Here is a 22,214-nt window from a genome sequence, read left to right as displayed (position 1 = left end):
CTTGTGTAAATGGAAGATGCACCTTAGAAGGCTCCAGGGAATCTTCAGCAACACTTAAATGAATGGGCACATCAGCACAGGAAAGGATCCCAGAATGAAAGAAGTCTAAAAATCACTGTTTTAAAGATGTGAAGTAACACGTACCTCTCGTACTTTGGGATGCAATGGTGAATTCCTGGGAAGATGAATTGCATGATGCATGAAATCCTGGATGCAGCTGTGTTCAATTACCTGCAATAAGAGCAATGAATTGTTTCAAAGCCCAGTTCAATTTGTCAGTGATGGATTTCATATATAATAATATATAATGTGTATATAACCTGAAGCCTTTTCAAATATTAACCTAACCCACAACCGAGTTTCTCTCTAAAGACTCTCCTCGGCGTCCCACTGTTCCCAAAAAGGTATATAATGAAAAGAAAACAATTCTTTGCACAGCTTCATATGGGTTTCTGGGATTCATCTTCCAACTTTCTTCAAGGGTTTCTGCCAAGGTGTTAAAATGTCATGTTATGGGATGATGCTGTGACTGTAAGTAGTGATGAAGCACAAACTGAATGGAATTCGGCCTGATTTCGTGCAGTTTAACTTATTGATGTCAGGTTTAAATTACTGATGTTAGATCTTAATTTCATGTTAGGCTTTAATGTCACTTTTATATGTGGGGGTTTTCTGGTATTTTATGTTAGTATTGTGTGTATTATGTAGGAATTGAATGTTTGTCATTATTATGTTGGAATCCGCCCTGAGTCCCTTTGGGGAGATAGGGCGGAATCAAAATAAAGTTTTATATTATTATTATTATTATTATTATTACTATTACTATTATAGTGGCACCCAAACTTTGGTCATCTAAGTGTTTGGGATTCCAATTCCCAGAATTCTAGTTAGGAATTCTGGGAGCTGAAGTCCAAAATCCCTTGAGGGCCACTAGTTTAAACCAAAGTGGTCAACTTGGAGGCTCTCAAATGAACTTCAACTCCTGTTTTCCAAGCATGGGCAAACTTGGGCTCTCCAGGTGTTCTGGACTTCAACTCCTACTGGCTGTTAGGAATTGTGGGAGTTGAAGTCCAAAACACTCGGAGGGCCCAAGTTTGCCCAAGCCTTCTGTATACCTTCACCTTCTGGCTATGCTATATATATTTTTGAAAAATTAATTGCTGGTAGGCACTATGAGTTCTGTTAAATAAACAGGATATATATATATATATATATATATATATATATATATATATATATGAGAGAGAGAGAGAGAGAGGCAGGATATTAAAAAAAATAAACAAGCAAACTGCTGAATAGGAACCTGTTATCTCTGAACCAGTTTAATGGACTCCAATTTCCCTGTGATTCAAGCTAATGTGAAATGGGATTATACAACTGCTTCTTCCCATGAATAGACTAGTAAAATAATGAGTGCCTCTTATCTTTAAAAGTGTTTCAACACAACGCCAGGCTATTTGGTCACTGTACTGAAAACTTGAATACACACACTATGTCATTGTCAACATTGGCATGCATTTAAGGGGGCCGGGCTTTAGCACAGCAGGTTAACAGCCAATTTTGCCAATTGAAAAGTTGACAATTCGAAGCCCAACTTCTGCCTACCTAACTGTTTGAAATAGAGTAGATAAATAAGTACCACTTTAAAGTGGGGAGGTATTTAATGCACCCATAAGGAAATCAAGGAGGAAGTTTATGAACAAAGCTCTTCGGCAGGGAAGATGGGGCAACAGCACTTCCCATGGCCAGAACCAAGCACAAGCACCCAAGATGCCGAAGATGGGAAAGCCTATATATACCTCTATCTATGTCCAGTTGTTTGCCTTGTCAATGTATAACGGCACTGAATGTTTGCTGTATATGTGTTCTGTACTCCACATTGTCCCCTCTGGGGTGAGAAGAACAGAACAGTAATACTGCAAATACATAAAAGTTTAAAATAAATAAATAAATGTGCCTCACTGGAATAGTCTCCAGGTTGCTTAATAGTACCATAGCCTCTGTAGGCACATTTAGAGAATTTATTTGTGCTTCTACACAATGAAATTGCATGCCTCCCCCCCCCCCCCCACACACACACACACCACAAAACCTCACAACCATCCCTCCACACCACCACCACCACACAGCCCCAATGCCACAGCAGTGCAAAATCATGGAGTTCAACATAACCATGGATCAAGGATAAAGCTATCCTTCAGTTTTTTGTCCTTGCCTTTGTCACCCTGTATCGCCTGCCAGATGGCAAGAATTCAAAAAAAGAATATGCCGGGTTAGATGGATCCCCAAGAATGCTCTGAGCTTTCTTAAGGCTGCAGGACCTATACAGTTCTTCCAAAGAGGACTGGGCAACCAATCATTCGTTGTGCAGAAGTGGTGACCCTTTGGAGCACCTTCTTATTGCCACTGTGCAGTTACCAAACCATGTTCAGATGCAGTAGGTTCAAGATCAAAAATACACATACACTGAAGAGTAAAACCATATTAACAGTTTGGTTTTTTGAAACAGAATGAAAACCATATCTTGAAATGGAAAAAAAATGGTCAATTTTAAACAATATACCTCCAATATCTCTCCTGAAGCTTTCTTCCATGCTCGGAAATAAATTTCAGCAATATGTGTCACCAAAGACCTATGCGCATATATTAAGAGACAATTAGGGAAACAGAAGTCATAAAATGAGCATAGAAACATTTATTTATTTTGAATGCACATCCATGCATGCTGCATTCTTCCACACACAAAAAAACATTCAATTTTAGTAGCTAACAGAATATGAGATCCGTCTCAGTTTTTGTCTTTGTTGATAAACTCTAAAAGCTGGCTGGCCTTGCCCTGCCTGATGCGCGACATGAAGTTGCTGCTAACTGTGAGAGAAATAAGGTTGAACTCTGTGAAAGCCATCCTCTGTATGACTATGAGCCTCCTCCCAGTAGACTCAAATTAAGGAAACACTTAATGAGAACCACCACTCCTCTTTATGTTTCCCTTAATGCAAGAGAAACCAGGAAATCCCAAATAGATGACCCCCCACAAGGGTCTGCCTCCAGGAGCAAACCAAGAATAAAAATACTGTAAATAAATAATAAACCTGGCAAATTGGCACTACCTAGAAGAATCCTCCACCTTGTGCGATTGTGGAGCAGAAAAGGCAATTCTGCATCTGTATGCTTGCCCACAATGCCCTGCCTCATGCACAAAAGAAGAATTGTTTAAATCTACAGACAATGTGGTCGCTGTTGCCCATTTTTGGTTAAAAAATTTACTTAACTGCTTGTGTTTCCTCTATTTTTATCAGTTTTATACGTATTTATGCAATGCTTCAGACACAAAATAAATAAATGTTGCCTTCTGTGTTCAAATACATCTAAAACCTGGATAAAACACTTCATTGTTGTTTTATTAGCTTCTGCAATGCTAAGCCATTTTTCTTGCCTATGTGGACACTAGTACAGGGCTGTGCGTATTATTGAATGCAGATGTATCAAGTGGCAATTTCTTTATGAGGGGTTTTGTAAGACAACTGTTGGAGCCACATCTTCACGTAAAGAGAAATGTTACCATTTCCATCACTCATTCAGACCCAGCCTAATCATTTCAGCAAGTACAAGCAGGTAAGGTGAGGGGTAACCTGCTTGTAACAAAGTGGAGGTAAACATTCTCCATAGTGGAGAGAGCTATCCCATTTCATTTGCCTTAATCATTTGCTGATCTCATCAAAGTTTTATCTATTTATAAGTATGTGTTTTTAACTGTGTTGTGGCCTGCTTTGAAGAGAGTTGTGTAAGAAAAAAAATCTACTACTACTACTACTACTACTGCTGCTGCTTATTATTGTTGTTGGGATTTAACCCAACACTACCCAAGTTTGAAGTCCTCAACAAGTAGTTAGTTAGCATTAGAACAGTCTGAGGGTTTCCCTTCCCCATGTCTTGTGGATGATAGTTGGAATGTATCTATTTTGTTTTCTGTTTGGTTCTCATTTTGATTGGTTGTTTAAAATTGATCCTTTTCTACTGCAGGCTTTTTGAATCTGACTTCTACCTTCTTACACTTTAATATGAAGAGTATGTGCTGTGTGCTTTGAGATCTCTCTCTGCTTGTGTGTCAAGAGAGATGTAGTGATTTGTGTTTCTCTTTCTCTTGAAACCTTAGAAGAGATGGGTGTTAGAGTAGCTCAGACCCAGATCTTGATTATTAAGAAATGCAGTTATTTCTTAATATTGTAAATAAACCTTCTGTGATTTTTTAAGATTGGACTGCTATGTAATCATCCAGAGGAGCCCCTGGTGGCGCAGTGGGTTAAAGCCCTGAGCCGGAAGGACTGAAGACCGACAGGTCGCAGGTTCGAATCCGGGGAGAGGCGGATGAGCTCCCTCTGTCAGCTCCAGCTCCTCATGCGGGGACACAAGAGAAGCCTCCCACAAGGATGATAAAAAAAATCAAATCATCCAGGCGTCCCCTGGGCAACGTCCTTGCAGATGGCCAATTCTCACACACCAGAAACGACTTGCAGTTTCTCAAGTCGCTTCTGACATGACAAAAAAAAAATCCAGAGGAAGATAGTTGAAAGTATTACTTTCTCATACTTTCCCTCTACAGCCCCAGAAATGGCCATTTTGTGGGGAGGACATCCAAAAAGAGGATTTAATGGGTTTAGAATTCCAACCTCTACAGCAATGTAAAAACTGGGGGAATTCCTAGTTCCTAAAGCTGGACCTGTTTGGAAGAAGAAGCCATGTTTGTCCAAGTATTTGTATTCATAAACTATAAATAAGGATTTTGTTTCAGAATTCTATCATCTTATATGAAAGTATTTAGCTGGTAAGTGAAACATACCTAGGAGAACACTGCAACTGGTTTTTCACAGTCCCGTGTATCAGCTTAATGAAGTTGACATTCCATGTGAAAACAAAGCTCAGAAATCTTCTTCCCTGTAAAGGAAGGATCATTTAACTACAGGCAGTCCCCAAGTTACGAACAAGATCGGTTCTGTAGGTTTGTTCTTAAGGTGAATTTGTATGTAAGGAGGAACAGGTACATTTGGTTTGTTCTTAAGGTGAATTTGTATGTAAGGAGGAACAGGTACATTCAAGTGTAACTCCAGCCAAAAAATGTATTTCCTAGCTTTGGATAACATAGGGAAATGTTAACATCCCTGTGGTCTTTCCTTTGCTGTCTGTGCCTCTGTTCAGAAGATTTCACCTCACGTTCTGTCCATGTGAAAGATTTGGTTTATTAATTAATTAATTATTATTTATTTACGACATTTATATGCCGCCCTTCTCACCCCGAAGGGGACTCAGAGCGGCTTACAAGACATATATACATACAATATATTATATTATTAGCATAGTACAATGTCAGTATTAATTATTACTATATTGTACTATACCATTATATTGTAATATTATTAGTAATATTACATGTAATATAAATATATAATTATAATATCATATTATTATTAGTTATTATACTGCATTACATTATAATATTATAAATATTGATGGAAAAGGCCATCAATGTATCCCATATTGCTGTTGTTCTATCCCTATTTCTTGCGCAATAGTTTCTTTCTGCTGCACTCCTGATATTGTGAAGTGGAGAAGAATCGTACAAAAACACCCAAAAGCTTTACTGCACAATTGTAGCAAAATTGGGGGGGGGGGGCACAGAACATATATGTTGGATGGGACGGACACAAATAGGAATTGAGACAATGAGAAAGACTAATTGTGAGGTTTCCTTCACCAAAGTGCCAGTTTGGTGTAGAAGGATTGGGGATAAAGCTTCAGTGGGACATCTTTTCCCCATGATGAGTGTATTTCCCTTCCGAAAGATATTTCTCTCACTTCCTGTTCTCTCACCTTTGTTCTTAACTATGAGTCATTTGTAAAGTCGCATGTTTGTAATTCAGGAACTGCCTGTGCTGTTATTCCACAAATAGTCACATTCCCCTTTTAAAAGGCAGCAGAAGAATATTGCAAGAACCATATGGCTTGTACTGATATACAGTTAGGGCAGAATTCCAGCTTCCTTGGAAATAAGCCCGCAGCATGTCTTCAGCATGTGATTCTAAAATAGCTATCACAGCAGGACCATTTTCAGGGGGGAAAATCCAAGCAAAGAATAAATTAATTTAATTATGTTGTAGCTAAGTGGTTCTCAACCTTCCTAATGTTGTGACACCTCATGTTTTGGTGACCCCTAACCATAAAATTATTTTCATTGTGACTGTAAATTTGCTACTGTTATGAATCGTAATGCAAATATCTGATATACAGGATGTACTTTCATTTACTGGGCCAAATTTGGCACTAATACCCAATTTGACCAAACTTGAATACTGGTGGAGTTGGGGTGGGGGAAGATTGATTTAGTTATTTGGGAGTTGTAGTTGCTGGGATTAATCGCTAATACACAATCAGAGTATTCTGGACTCCACAACAATGGAATTGAACCAATCTTGGCAGACAAAACTCCCATGACCAACAGAAAATACTGGAAAGATTTGGTGGGCATTGACCTTGAATTTTGGAATTGTAGTTCTCCTACATCCAGAGAGCACTATGGACTCACACAATGATGGATCTCAACCAAATTTGGCACGGATACTCAATATGCTCAAATCTGAACAGTTGTGGAGTTTGGGGGAAATAGACCTTGACATTTGGGAGCTGTAATTGTTGAGATTTATAGTTCACCTACAATCAGAGCATTCTGAACTCCACCAACAATGGAATTGAACCAATCTTGGCAGACAGAACTCCCATGACCAACATAAAATACTGGAAAGGTTTGGTGGGCATTGACATTGAGTTTTGCAGTTGTAGTTCACCTACATCCAGAGAGCACTATAGACTCACACAATGATGGATCTGGACCAAATTTGGCACGGATACTCAATATGCACAAATCTAAACAGTTGTGGAGTTTGGGGAAATTAGACCTTGACATTTGGGAGCTGTAATTGTTGGGATTTATAGTTCACCTACAATCAAAGAGCATTCTGAACCTCACCAGCGATAGAATTGGGCCAAGTTTCCCACACAGAACCCCCATGGCCAACAGAAAACACTGTGTTTTCTGATGGTCTTTGGTGACCCCTCTGACACCCCCTCACAACCCCCCTGGGGTCCTGACCCCCAGGTTGAGAAACGCTGTTGTAGCTGAATGCCACAATTTTTCAAACATTAGTCAAATATCATAACCACTTCCTTCAAAAAACTGAACTGAACAACCGGTGAGTCTCAGGTTCCTGACAAATGTCAATAACACATGAGAAGTCTCAGCTCAGCTCTGTGTTCCCACTGTTTTGTCATTTACCCACTTATCTCCCATTTTAGTCATTTATCTGCCTAGAATCCATTATTTTAAAAGCTGTAAAAGTTTTCTTACCTCTTCTTTTTTCATATGCCAAACACTCATAAAGCATCGAAGTAACAAATCCTTCACTTCGTTACTCTCCTCTGAATCGTAATCGAAACACAGTAAGGCCCGATGAAAGTGCCATAAGCGGACTATATCTGCTCCCTAAGAGAGATGCACAATTACATTTTGGTGAGGATTATGAGGGACATAACTCCCATCAATCAACAGAGAAATACAAACAAATATTGTGGTCACAAAGATATCCACAAACACAGACAATAACACGTATCAAACTTAACACCTGCGGGACAAATCCAGTCCGTCAGGTCATTTTATGTGGCCTTCCAGATGCCTGACATTTTTATTCCTTATCATTAAACATCATGACTAGAGTTGATGGGAGTTGTGATACAGTAACATCTGGAAGGTTGGACTTTGTTGTTTAGTCAGGATAGTGGAGTTTGAAGGTAGATACAAGACTTGAGTATCTGATGTCTGACTTTAAAATGTCCTCTAACCTTTCCCCAACCACAGAGCCACAAGTGTTGTTGGGTTGCAATTCCCATTATCCCCAGTCCACATGGCAAATAATGAAAAGTGATGGGAGTTGTCATTCAATAACATCTGGGGACCCAAACTGGGTGAAAACTAAAGAGAACTGACTACTATGTAAAAAATACCAGTATATTTGCCCCTTGATATCCACGGATTCTCCGTCCATGGATTCAACAGTCCTTTGAAGGCAACGCTAAGGCTGATGTGGCCCTTGATGAAAATGAGTTTGACACCCTTGACTATAACATACACATAAGGGCCAGACTTAATCATCAGCAGCAATAGATCTTACCAATCAAAAGATTGGCAGTTTGAAGCCCGGGTCGGGGTTAGCACCCGACCTTCAGCCCAGCTTATTGTCCACCTAAGCAGTTCGAAAATAGCTGTGAGTAGAGAAATTAGGCACCATTTAAGCAGGGAGTTATTTTACGGAGCTATAAAAGAAATATCAGAAAATGCTGGTGATCAAAGGAAGGAGGATGTCTATGATCAAGGGTTCTTCTGGAGCGACAGCACCCCCTTGTGGCCAGACTCGAGCACAACCTCCAGGATGCCGAAGTTGGGGAAAATATCAACATATTTCTATCTGTTGTCTGTCCTGTCTGTTTAACAGCACTGAATGTTTGCTGTGTATGTGTTCTGTCATCTGCCCTGAGTCCCCTTTGGGGTGAGCGAGGCAGAATATAAATGCTGTAAATAAATAAATAAAGCTATGTTCTGCTATGCGATGAGATAAATAGATGAAGACTGTCAAACTGAGAATGTAAACATGGGTGCCATGATGTTTGGCCATGCTTTACTCATACAGTAGTAAGCTTAATTTTCTACTCTTCACCTATCCCTGTCTTTATTCAGTTGTAATAATTCTCAGGGATAGGTTTTCCCTCAGGAAAAAGGCAGGAGAGATCCCCTTTTGACCCTTATGGTCTACAACGCAATTGTGGCTGCCACAAATCAAACAAAAGTCTAAAAATATAAAGCATACCGCAACTGTTTTCTTCTCAAGGCTGCATTTCAAAAAGTGGACGAAAGTGGTTTTCCCAAATTGTTCCTTCCCATTCAGTCCCTTTGTCCACCACTGTTCACACAGGTCCTGGAGGGCTCTCAACAACGATTTTTCAGTGTCTGGTAAAGCAGAAATAATGCCTACCAGGAAAACGAACAAATAAGTTTACTGCAAGCATTACAACATTTCGGAATCAAAAAACGAATGCTAGCAATCCGAATGTTATTATAGACATGGTTTCTCAACCTGGGGTCGGGACCCCTGGGATGGTCACAAGGGGCTGTCAGAGGGGTCACCAAAGACCATCAGAAAACACAGTATTTTCTGTTGGTCATGAGGGTTCTGTGTGGAAAGTTTGGCCCAATTCTATCGTTGGTGGGGTTCAGAATGCTCTCTGGATGTAGATGAACTACAACTCCAAAGCTCAAGGTCAATGGCCACCAAACCCTTCCAGTATTTCTGTTGGTCACGGGAGTTCTATGTGCCAAGTTTGGTTCAATTCCATGGTTAGTGGAGTTCATAACACTCTTTGATTGTAGGTGAACTATAAATCCCAGCAACTACAACTCCCAAATGTTAAGGTCTATTTTCCCCAAAGTCCACCGGTGTTCACAATTGGGCATATTGAGTATTCGTGCCAAATTTGGTCCAGATCCATCATTGTGTGGTTGCCACCCTGTTCCCAACGATACAAAACACAAGTGAGTAGAAGTCTCTGTGCATCAACTTTAAAGTAACGCCACTTTCATCCTCCCCCCCCCCCCCCAATAATTCAAAACAAAGCTACCATACTCTGGTTAGCACAATGATTCGAGATTGATCAAGGACAAATCTGGTGCATATAAACAACAGACCAAAGGCGTTGCATAAGTTATCACACAAAATACATACCGTTTAATATCAAAGCACATTCCAAAAGAGATTGGTAATTTATATTTTCATCGGCTATAGGTATGGAAGTGGTGACTACAGTTGTCACGCCTTGAATCACAGCTATGGATCGTTCCTAAAAGTGACGAGGCAACATAGTTAAAAGGAGAGAGATGAGTAATGGGAACATCAGAAGCAGCTAATATTCAAAATAAATATCACAAAGATTTTGGAAACATTCAGGGATCTCCCCAAATTCCTTCCTCTGTATGTAGTGGAGGCAAAGGTTGTAGCTATACAGAAGAATTAATGTAGTTTGACACCACTTTAACTGTCCAGGCTCAAAGCTATGGAATTGTGGGAGCTGCAGCTTTACAAGTCAGGAATCCTTCTCAGAAACCCTGCTATTGGAGAATACCATGCCTAGATGGAAGCTAAAATAATGAGCTTTGTGGCGTAATGTAAAATAAACCATGTGTAGTTCACATTGGATCAGCTCACACATTGCCTTGCCAGAGAAAGAAAATATGCCACACAGCTGAATAGTAAAGAACAAGTAGTTCAGAACAACATATGTCCAATCTAATCAGTTGCATCAATTCACTACATTCCCTTTTATGAGAGATTTAAAATGGTCCTTTCTGTGTCCATATAAGAGATCTTCTTTCAGCAACCAAGAAGTAAATCAGTCTCTCTCTCTCTCTTCTTCTCTCTGCACCTGCTTAGCTCGAACCTGAACTAAAATGTAACAGTATCCAAAAGTCCCTGGCTCAGCCATCACCCTGGGCAATCAGCTTCATGAATCTTATATTACACCTGACACACACAAACTCAGATTCCTTGCATGCTCCAACAAGTCTGAAAGGTAAGTTTGGAGACCAAAGGGAGGCAGATGATGTGAAAAATAACTCCCCAGCATTCCCTTTCCTGCAATTCTCATCTGCATACAAGTGGTCAAATCTTTGAAACCTCTTATTTTCAATGCCATATAGTGCTACAGTGGGCATGAGCAAACTTTGGCCCTCCAGATGTTTTGGACTTCAACTCCCACAATTCCTAATAGCCTCAGGCCCCTTCCTTTTCCCTCTCAGCTGCTTAGTGGCTGAGAGGGAAAAGGAAAGGGCATGAGGCTGTTACGAATTGTGGGAGTTGAAGTCCAAAACACCTGGAGGGGCGAAGTTTGCCCATGCTAGATGCTCTCAAGCAATACTATGCTGCCTTTGTAGAAAGGGAGAGCTATTTTAACTACAGACAAGCCTTCCTTTCATTCATATTCACAAGACACTTGGGAACATTAAATGCAAACTGTTATTAGCATGTTTTTCTCACGGGCACTGCTGCAAATTGAAAGGGGACAGGGAACGTTTTGATATGAAGCTGAAGTTTGAATTTGCCCTGAACAATTCACAGAGTGGCCAGTACCTTAAAAGCACATAATAACTGCCTATCTATCTATCTATCTATCTATCTATCTATCTATCTACAGAGGTTGGACTGGATGGCCTTTGGGGGTCTCATCCAACTCAGGGAATCTGATGAATCAATCAATGGAGGTTGGACAGGAAGGCCTAGACTAGATGGCCTTTGGGGGTCCCTTCCAACTCTGGGAAGCTATCGATCTATCTATCTATCTATCTATCTATCTATCTATCTATATATGGAGATTGGACTTGATGGCCTTTGGAGGTCTCTTCCAACTCTGGGATTCTATCTATCTATCTATCTATCTATCTATCTATCTATCTATCTATAGAGGTTGGATTGGGTGGCCTTTGGGGGTTTCATCCAACTCAGGGAATCTGAAGAATCAATCAATCAATCAATCAATCAATCAATCAATGGAGGTTGGACAGGATGGCCTGGACTAGATGACCTTTGGGGGTCCCTTCCAACTCTGGGAAGCTATCCATCTATCTATCTATATATGGAGATTGGACTTGATGGCCTTTGGAGGTCCCTTCCAACTCTGGGATTCTATCTATCTATCTATCTATCTATCTATCTATCTATCTATCTATCTATCGAGGTTGGATTGGATGGCCTTTGGGGGTCTCATCCAACTCAGGGAATCCAATGAATCAATCAATGGAGGTTGGACAGGATGGCCTAGACCAGATGGCCTTTGGGGGTCCCTTCCAACTCTTGAAAGCTATTGATCTATCTATCTATATATGGAGATTGGACTGGATGGCCTTTGGGGATCCCTTCCAACTCTGGGATTATAGTTATCTATCTACCTATCTACCTACCTATCGAGGTTGGACTGGATGGCCTTTGGGGGTCCCTTCCAACTCTGGGATTATATCTATCTATCTATCTATCTATCTATCTATCTATCTATCTATGGAGATTGGACTGGATGGCCTTTGGGGGCCCTTTCCAACTCTGGGATTATAGGAATCTCTATCTATCTACAGAGGTTGGACTGGGCAGCCTTTGGGGGGTCCCTTCCAACTCTGGGGGTATTGCTATCTGTCTGTCTGTCTGTCTATCTATCTACCTATCTATGGAGATTGAACTGGATGGCCTTTGGCGGGCCCTTCCAACTCTGGGATTATAGGAATCTCTCTCTCTCTCTCTCTCTATCGCCAAGCATGGCAGTGAGAGAAGATCACTCTGAATATGAGCAAAAGTATGTACAGTCTCTGGACTAAAGGCCCATCACAGGAACATATGTGCCATAGAGTACTGTACTGGAAGGAAAGATAAGTGCCAGTTCCACCAGATGCTCACCCCGTATATCACCCAGCCACGACCTCTGTGTTCAGCTCTCTGGAATCGATACTATTACTTACCTTTTTAGAGGCTGTTTCAGTTTCCATGTCATCCTCACCATCTTCACTCCCTCTCTGCCATGCTTCTACTGGATCTTCCACCAAAACTTGGGCTAACATTTGCTTTAACTTCTCCCATAATGCTTCTTTCTGTTTCCTTGACATTTCTTGAAGCCGCTCGTTCAGGTCAAACGGATCACTGGCATCCTTCTGCAAAATTATATTTTTAAAAAATGTATTAAAATAAAGTACCAAAATGTTTTCATACTTCATGCCACACTGCAGTAAGACGAATTCTTCCTTGAACATGCCACCAGTTGCAAACAAAGACAACTGAAAAACCAGGATGGAGAAAATATGGTCAAAAACATGTTGAAGGCTTTCATGGGCGGAATCACTGGGTTGCTGTGAGTTTTCCGGGCTGTATGGACATGTTCCAGAAGCATTCTCTCCTGACGTTTCACAAACATCTATGGCAGGCATTCTCAGAGGTTGTGAGGTCTGTTTGAAACAGAAGAGCTGCAAGACCAAGAACAAGTCAGGAGAGTAAAAACAAAGATCCATCCAGAGGAAAAATGCACTTATCATACATCAAGGGAACCACTTACCCCATAGGGAAGCTGTTGAAGAAACACAACCTACAAATGATTTACAGACCCGCTAAGAAAATCCAACAAATGCTACGTTCAGCAAAGGACAAGAGGGATCCTCTCACATCTGCAGGAGTCTACTGTATATCATGATGCTGTGGACAAGTCTACATAGGGACCACCAAACGCAGCAAGGCCAAACACGAATCAAGGAACATGAAAGGCACTGCAGACTAACTCAACCAGAGAAGTCTGCCATAGCAAAGCACTCAATAAGCCAGACTGGACACAGAATATTATTTGAGAACACAGAAAAACTGGACCACTCTAACAAACACCATGTCAGTCTACACAGAGAAGCCATTGAACTCCACAAGTATGTGGACAATTTCAACAGAAATCTGGCTACCAATATTTAAAAAAACTCTAAAATCAGGACAGCAAACAAAGAACAACACTCAAAAAACAGGGGAATTCCAGACAGGAAACAATCAGGGCAGCTAACACCTCTCAACAAAGGATTCCCCCATGCAGCAACCAGCCAGGCTTTGAAGCTACAAGGCCATTCACTGCTAATCAAGGTGGCCAACTGCAACATTCACACTTGCCTCAAGTAGACAAGAGTTCTTTCTCCCACCCAGGACATTCCAGATACATAACCCTCACTTGCTTGGCTTCCAACACACCTCATAACCTCTGAGGATGCCTGCCATAGATGTGGGCGAAACATCAGGAGAAAATGCTTCTGGAACATGGCCATAGAGCCCAGAAAACTTACAGCAACCCTATGGTCAAAAAGTTTCATGTGATAATTCGGGGCTCTCCAGTGCTCCTCAAACTTCTGAGAAAAACAAACTAAAAATCTCCACTTTTGGTAGTAGTAATAGGCAAGAAGGGCAGAAAGATGCCCAACAATATTTTACAATCCCTGCCCTGTTCTCTTAAAATTAATTGGTGGAACCCGCTGATTTAATGAAGCTGCAACTTGTGCGTCAGCCCAAGGCTGCCTAAGTCTCTTCCTACATGAACCAGACAGATTTATTTACTTACATGAAGCTGGATGAAATGCAAGAAGTCATCAGTGGCACCATTAAGTACAGCTTGTAGAAAAGCCTCGCGTTTTGTCATGTTGTATTATTTTATAATTCACAAGAGTCTGCGGGGGGAAACATTGTAAGAGGAAAATCAATTCAATAACATAATTGCCGTTCGGACAGCTTAACTTTATGGTAGCAGTTCTGTAGACCCGACTGCCTGAATCAATATTTCCCAAAAAAAGTATATATATAAATACCACTGTAATTTTGCTTTAGGTAAAGGTTTTCCTCTGACATTAAGTCTAGTTGTGTCCGACTCTGAGGGTTGGTGCTCATCTCCATTTCTAAGCCGAAGAGCCAGCATTGTCCATGGACACCTCCAAGGTCATGTGGCCAGCATGACTGTATGGAGTGCCGTTACCTTCCCGATGGAGCGGTACCTATTGATCTACTCACATTTGCATGTTTTCGAATTGCTAGGTTGGCAGAAGCTGGGTCTAACAGCGGGAGCTCACCCCACTCCTTGGATTCGAACCGCCAACCTTTTGGTCAGCAACTTCAGCAGCTCAGCAGTTTAACCCTCTGTGCCACCAGGAGGCCCAAGTAATTATATACTGTTGTTCAAATACTTACATTTCAGATTCCGGATAATGTGTTATCCGTCGTGCCGTTATCTTCCCGACGGAGCGGTACCTATTTATTTCTACCCCGTCCTTCTCAACCCCTGAAAGGGGACTCAGGACAGCTTACATTTGGCACAATTTGATGCCATTGAATATAACAAAGCAAGATAACATTTAAAACAATAAACAGAACATTAATTAAAGCAATAAAAACAGTATTAACTGCCGTATCACCATTCTAGTCAAATTCCATATCCAAAGAGCTATTTGTGCCTGCTGTTCAAAAGCCTGGTCCCAGAACCATGACTTCAATTTCTTCCTAAAAGACAGGAGGGATGAAGCGAGCGTACCTCGTTGGGAAGCGAGTTCCACAGGCGGGGGGCTACAGCCGAGAAAGCCCTGCCTCTCATCCCCGCCAGACGTATTTGCAACACTGGCGGGTCTCCCTGGATGACCTTAAACTGCAAGGCAGGACGTAGAGGGAGATGTGTTCAGACAAGTAAGCTGGGCCAGAACCGTATAGAGCTTTATAGGTCAAAACCAGCACTTTGAATTGAGTTCGGAAGGGGATTGGCAGCCAGTGGAGCTGACACAACAAGGGGATGGTGTGCTCCCTGTATGTCGCTCCAGTTAGTAATCTGGCTGCAGTCCGTTGGACTAGTTGAAGTTTCCGAACAGTCTTCAAAGGCAGCCCCATGTAGAGTGTGTTGCAGTAATCTATTGCAGTAATCATTAATGAAAACTAGTCTAAAAGTGACTACTACATCTGTTATAGACGCCCACAGAAATACTATACTTCTCAAACCAACATTGTAGAAATTGGGAGGTACCTTAGGAATAATGCTTAGTTTCTTCTGCTAATGTCTTTTTTCACCCCAACAGCATCTACTTTCAGGGATGGGATTGGCCTACATACTCCCGGCCTTTCAGTTGCAAGCAAAATAAAACCCTTGCTTTTTCTAAGGGATTTTTTTTTTCAGCTGGGTAATTGGATGTTTCTGCCGGCTGCCGTTTTAATTTGGTTATGAGTCACTGTTCATCGGTCTGTTTTTTTATGGGTAGCAGTGGACGCTTCACTGTTGTCTTTGCCAATGTTTGCCCTTTTGGGGGCTGTCGCTGGGCAGAAAGGCTGTCTGGACCCATTTAGAGAAGTAAGTGGAAGAGTGGCTGTGTCAATAGGGCAGAAGGAGTTGTGTCTGCTCAGAGAAGAGCTCCCTAATTACAGCCAGCGGTCATCCTAACCTGCTGCACTTTTCAGAGAAGAAAGCACAAAGAGAAAAATACAAATCAACTCCCTGGAAAAGAGTAAAGTTTTTCCCAGAAAGGAAGACCAGCTGGTTTTGCCAGCTGTCTTGGGATTGCAGAGTAAAAAGGAAATAAATAATACTAACATTTCCAAAGCGGTTTTGTGGTTCAAACCAAGGAGTGATCTAGATAAAAAGCTGGTGGAGTTCAGAGGTAAATAAATGCCCCTTGCAACCGTATATTCCAAGTAAACCAAGAGATATGGTATAATGTGTGCTGGTACTTTGATGCTATGGAGTCGTGCCTACAAAGCATAAGTTGCTTTGGGAATTGCTTACCCTTGGGACTCTGACCCTCTTATTTAAAAGATTCCAGCACAGTGGTCAAGAACATACATTTTGAGGGCCTTAAAAAGCATGGGATGTGATTGCCTGATGCCAAAAGGGGTAACACAGTAAGCACTTTCATAATTAAATCATTTTCAAAAAATTAAAAGAATTTGTTGGTGTTGACTCTAATCCAGGCATGGGCAAACTTTGGCCCTCCAGGTATTTTGGACTTCAACTCTCACTCCAAGACAGGAATAATCCTCTGACTTTAAACACTACACGTTGAATAGGAAAAAACCAATTCTTTTATTGAAGATAAGTAAAAAACAGTAAAGCAAAAAGCACTTTAAAGAAATGGGTAAATCCAATTAGGTAAGAAGATAAGCAGGAACTAATTAGTCCAAGGTGGAGTTCAGCAAAGTCCACACAACTCTAATACAATCTAGAAAATCAGGAATACATTGATCCAAGGCTTGGGTAAGCAACTATGAAATCCAGGAATCAAAACAATGAAACAAGAAATATCCTAGCATGAATCTTTAAAGCAAGGCTTCCATGAACAAGGACAAGAACTTGGCGTGATTCTAAATGATGTTTCATCTAACTACACATCCCAAACTTGAGACTTTTATCCCCTCGTTAGCTAGGTCACTAGCGGTCAGAAATCGGTTTCTCTTTAATTGAGGCTTTGTTATTGTTTTCTGTCGAAGCCTGGCAGAGCGCCGAAGCCATTGCTCAGCTCTCCTGTTTTGACTGATCTCTTCTTGTCTATCTTTTGGCTCATTATCTACTTGCTCATTAATTTTTGCAGCTGGGCCAGGTGCCGAGCTGTTTTCATGTTCTCTCTCATAAGAACTCTCGGGTAACAATTCAGAAAGCACACCATCATCCCCACACCCCTCAAGGACATTCTGATGGGAAACTACAGGGATCTCCTGGTCATTCTCTGCATCAATATCACTGACCAAACCATTGCCATCTTGAAACTAGGAGCCCCCGGTGGCGCAGTGGGTTAAACCCCTGTGCTGGCAGGACTGAAGACCGACAGGTCGCAGGTTCGAATCTGGAGAGAGGCGGATGAGCTCCCTCTATCAGCTCCAGCTCCTCATGTGGGGACATAAGAGAAGCCTCCCACAAGGATGATAAAAACATCAAATCATCCAGGCGTCCCCTGGGCAACATCCTTGCATATGGCCAATTCTCTCACACCAGGAGTCACTCCTGACATGACAAAAATAAAATAAAATAAAATCTTGAAACTCATCCTGAACCTCATTAACATCATTCCCTACTTCCAAAGCACCCTGATCCTAAAACACAATCACAGGCTGAACTCCAACACACAATTCCTAATAGCCTACCGGCAGATAAGTCTAACAAAGATGAAGGGGTGAGAAATTCATATGGGAACGCACCTGTTTCCGACTTAAGAAAGCAAGTACGCATGCACATTCGAACAGATAGCCAGATTCATAGATCATCACGGCTTCGTGGGAAGCAGAAATTCCAGGGTAGATGTAATGCTTTCATGTCTGTTTATTAATGAGCTAATGGGCACCTTGCTCTTCAGTTCAGGCAACATGGCGTTCAAGTTAATAGCTGCACCTGGCTCTCTCGTTTCAAGCCTTGGTTTTTGATCCAAGTATCTCATGGTCTTGTTTTGCATTCCTGTTCCAAGTATTGCTCATGGTTTTGGATCTTAGTGTACTCGAACTATCTTTGGACTATTTTACCCTTGGATTTACAAGAGAGAATTGATTACCAACTACTTGGATTAAATACCTGATTTCTTTATTGCTGTTTTTTTCCTATATATATCTTTTTGTGTGTTTTACAATAAACTGTTTGCTTCTATCTTGGACTCTTGTGTGATGCTGTGGTCATAGGTGGCTTCAGTTCCGTGCTGTGACAGGGATCAATCTAAGTCCATTTATTCATAGACTAAGAGCAGCATTGGAAAAGAATAAACCTCACTTTTCCCCAGATAGAAAATCGAATTGGTTTTGTTAGCTGCCTTGGGACTGCAGAGTACTAACATTCAACAGAATAAACAAGTAGTAAAGTTACTGTGGTAGGACTATTAATTCTGGCTTGCGTGCTTTCGAGTCTCATCTGACTTATGGCAAGCCTAGGGTTTCTTGGCAAGTTTTGCTTTGCCTTCGTTGAAGGCAAATGGGTTTCCACAGCTGATTGGATATTTGAACCCTGGTCTCTAATTCTACTCTCAAGCCACTATACCACATTTATTCATTTACTATATTTATATACCACTACTCTCAACCTGGAGGCGACTCAAGGCAGTGTTTTGCTCTCTAGTGCTAGTAATCCATGTGCATGGACAAACTTTGGCCCTCCAGGTGTGTGTGTATATATAGAGAGAGAGAAAGAGAGAGAGACCCCGGTGGCGCAGTAGGTTAAACCGCTGAGCTGTTGAATTCACTGACCGAAAAGTCAGTTCAAATCTAGGAAGCGGGGTGAGCTCCCACTACTAGCCTCAGCTTCCGCCAATCTAGGAATTTGAAAACATTCAAATGTGAGTAGATCAATAGGTACCACTTCTGTGGGAAGGTAACAGCGCATCATGCAGTCATGCCGGCCACATGACCTTGGAGGTGTCTATGGACAATGTCGGCTCTTCATCTTAGAAATGGAAAAGAGCACCATCTGCTAGAGTTGGACACGACTAGACTTCATATCAAGGGGAAACATTTACCTTTATATATGTGTGTGTGTGTTTTCTGCTTCCTAATGGGAGGCGGGTATTCACAACGAGGTTTGTTTGTTCCTTTCATAATAGCAAACTTATCCTGCATGTTATTCCACAGAAACATGGGGTATATTATTTATTTCCTAAAATCAGAAAACAGCCCTGAAACCACCAATGTTATCTTTTAAAACTCAGCAGAGGAAGCAACAGGCTAGTAGGAAGAAAGAATGAAGAATTACATGGCAACATGTAATGGTAAGAAAGGAAGGTAGAGAACATGACAGTGTGTGCTCATACTTTTCTATGGTGTAGTGATTGGAGCACTGTCTAGGGAGCATCTACACTGCAAAATTAACGCAGTTTGATACCACTTTAACTGCCATGAGTTCCTAGGATTTGTAGCTTGGGGAAGCACCAGCATTCTATGGCAGAGAAGACTATAGACCTTGCAAAACGACAATTCCCATAATTCCATAGTAATGAAAGTGATATAGAACTGCATTAATTCTACAGTGTAGATGCTAGGGGGGCTCAATGCTGGGATTTGTAGTTTGGCGGGGCACCAACACTCTTTAGCAGAGAAGACTCCAGACCTGGCAAAACCACAACTCCCATAATTCCATAGCAGTAAAAGTGATATAGAACTGCATTAATTCTACAGTGTAGATGCTAGGGGGGCTCAATGCTGGGATTTGTAGTTTGGCGGGGTACCAACACTCTTTAGCAGAGAAGACTCCAGACCTGGCAAAACCACAACTCCCATAATTCCATAGCAGTAAAAGTGATATAGAACTGCATTAATTCTAGTGTAGATGCTAGGGGGGCTCAATGCTGGGATTTGTAGTTTGGCGGGGCACCAACACTCTTTAGCAGAGAAGACTCCAGACCTGGCAAAACCACAACTCCCATAATTCCATAGCAGTAAAAGTGATATAGAACTGCATTAATTCTACAGTGTAGATGCTAGGGGGGCTCAATGCTGGGATTTGTAGTTTGGCGGGGCACCAACACTCTTTAGCAGAGAAGACTCCAGACCTGGCAAAACCACAACTCCCATAATTCCATAGCAGTAAAAGTGATATAGAACTGCATTAATTCTACAGTGTAGATGCTAGGGGGGCTCAATGCTGGGATTTGTAGTTTGGCGGGGTACCAACACTCTTTAGCAGAGAAGACTCCAGACCTGGCAAAACAACAACTCCCATAATTCCATAGCAGTGAAAGTGGTACAGAACTGCATTAATTCTACAGTGTAGATGCTAGGGGGGCTCCATGCTGGGATTTGTAGTTTGGCGGGGCACCAACACTCTTTAGCAGAGAAGACTCCAGACCTGGCAAAACGACAACTCCCATAATTCCATAGCAGTGAAAGTGGTACAGAACTGCATTAATTCTACAGTGTAAATGCTAGGGGGGCTCAATGCTGGGATTTGTAGTTTGGCGAGGCACCAACACTCTTTAGCAGGGGAGACTCCAGACCTTGCAAAACAACGACTCCCATAATTCCATAGCAGTGAAAGTGGTACAGAACTGCATTAATTCTACAGTGTAGATGCTAGGGGGCATCTACACTGCTGTTGCTCAATGCTGGGATTTGTAGTTTGGCGGGGCACCAACACTCTTTAGCAGGGGGGACTACAGACCTTGCAAAGTAACAATTCCATAACAGTGGAAGTGGTATAGAACTGCAATAATTCTACAGTGTAGATGCACCCTCTGAGCAATTGGAATTCGTTGAAAACAAAGGGGGGGAAATGGAAGGAGAGTCTGTTTACAAACCTAAAAAGCTTCCTAGCAAGGACCGGATTCGGCTCCCAAATCCCCTTCCTGGAAATATCTAACTTGCCTGCCAACAATTCAATATATGTATATGACTTATCCCTTTTCAAAGAGAGTATACACAAAAACACGCCCGCCCTTACCCTAAAATTCTCGTTTTCAAACTCGCAACGAAGAATCCATCTCTCCGATTTGGCGCTTTCTCGCGGGACCGTTCAAATTCTCCCGCGGGCGGCGCCACTAAACACCGCCCTTCTACACTCACTGCGCACGCGCCCGCTCTAAATGGCTGGAAAGGGAGACGACTGACGAAAGAAAGCGGCGAAAGGAGGGTTCCTCCTCCGGATCCCCTGCTGCGCATGCGCACTAGTGCTTGACTTGCTGCAAGTAGGACAAAGCTGCACTCTGCAGTCAAAACAGGTTAAAAGTATCAAAGTTCAATGCAGTCGCCTCCGGGAACTATAGGATGAGGAATTGCAACGGTGAAATAAATATTTGCATTTAATTATGCATTTATTAAATATTTTGAAAATTGTATCAGTCCAGAAAACAAAGGGTATGTCTACACTGTAGAATTAACACAGTTTGATACCACTTGGGCTGCCATGGCTGAGTGCTGTGGAATCCTGGGAGTTATAGTTTGACAAGGCTTTTACCTTTCTCTGCAGGGAGTGATGCTGCCCCAGCAAAGGGTCCCTTGGCACTGAGCCATGGCAATTAAAGTGGTGTCAAACTGAATTAATTCTACAATGTGGATGCAACCCAGTTCAATGAATGACTAGCCGTCCCCTACCACGCATTGCTGTGACCCAGTCTGTGTATATGTGTTTTGTGTGTGTATATGTGTGTGTATATATTTGTGTATATATGTATGTATGTATATATATATGTGTGTGTCTGTGTGCATATATGTGTGTGTGGTTTTCAGTGTTTTTATGAATGACTAGCCATCCCCTGCCACGTGTTGCTGTGGCCCAGTCTGTGCATATGTGTTTTGTGTGTGTATATGTGTGTGTATATATTTGTGTATATGTATGTGTGTGTGTGTGTTTTTAGTGTTTTTATGAATGACTAGCTGTCCCCTGCCACGCATTGCTGTGGCCCAATCTGTGTATATGTGTTTTGTGTGTGTATATGTGTGTGTATATATTTGTGTATATGTATATGTGTGTTTGCATATATATGTGTGTTTTTAGTGTTTTTATGAATGACTAGCCATCCCCTGCCGCGCTTTGCTGTGGCCCAGTCTGTGCACATGTGTTTTGTGTGTGTATATGTGTGTGTATATATTTGTGTATATGTATATGTATGTATGTGTGTGTGTGTT

At 41.6% G+C, this 22,214-nt stretch overlaps 1 protein-coding gene across 1 annotated transcript in view; it reads right to left on the bottom strand.

Annotated features, from left to right (window-relative positions):
- Positions 1–21,146, bottom strand: part of NCAPG2 (non-SMC condensin II complex subunit G2) — a 55,542-nt gene extending 34,396 nt beyond the window's left edge. Inside the window, exons 1-9 of the mRNA XM_060782573.2 lie at positions 21,031–21,146; positions 14,218–14,323; positions 12,599–12,787; positions 9,825–9,939; positions 8,913–9,073; positions 7,400–7,534; positions 4,841–4,935; positions 2,564–2,633; positions 145–231 (exon numbers count right to left, since the gene is read on the bottom strand). Of these exons, the coding sequence (XP_060638556.2) occupies positions 145–231; positions 2,564–2,633; positions 4,841–4,935; positions 7,400–7,534; positions 8,913–9,073; positions 9,825–9,939; positions 12,599–12,787; positions 14,218–14,295 (930 nt within the window). The 5' untranslated portion in view covers positions 14,296–14,323; positions 21,031–21,146. The remainder of the gene's footprint in view (positions 1–144; positions 232–2,563; positions 2,634–4,840; positions 4,936–7,399; positions 7,535–8,912; positions 9,074–9,824; positions 9,940–12,598; positions 12,788–14,217; positions 14,324–21,030) is intronic.
- Between the last annotated feature and the right edge of the window lie 1,068 nt (positions 21,147–22,214).

The sequence above is a fragment of the Anolis sagrei genome, chromosome 6 (assembly GCF_037176765.1).
Source record: "Anolis sagrei isolate rAnoSag1 chromosome 6, rAnoSag1.mat, whole genome shotgun sequence".
NCBI lineage: Eukaryota > Metazoa > Chordata > Lepidosauria > Squamata > Dactyloidae > Anolis > Anolis sagrei.
The sequence above is the reverse complement of the archived record's forward strand: the minus strand, read 5'-3'. Positions and strand labels throughout refer to the sequence as shown.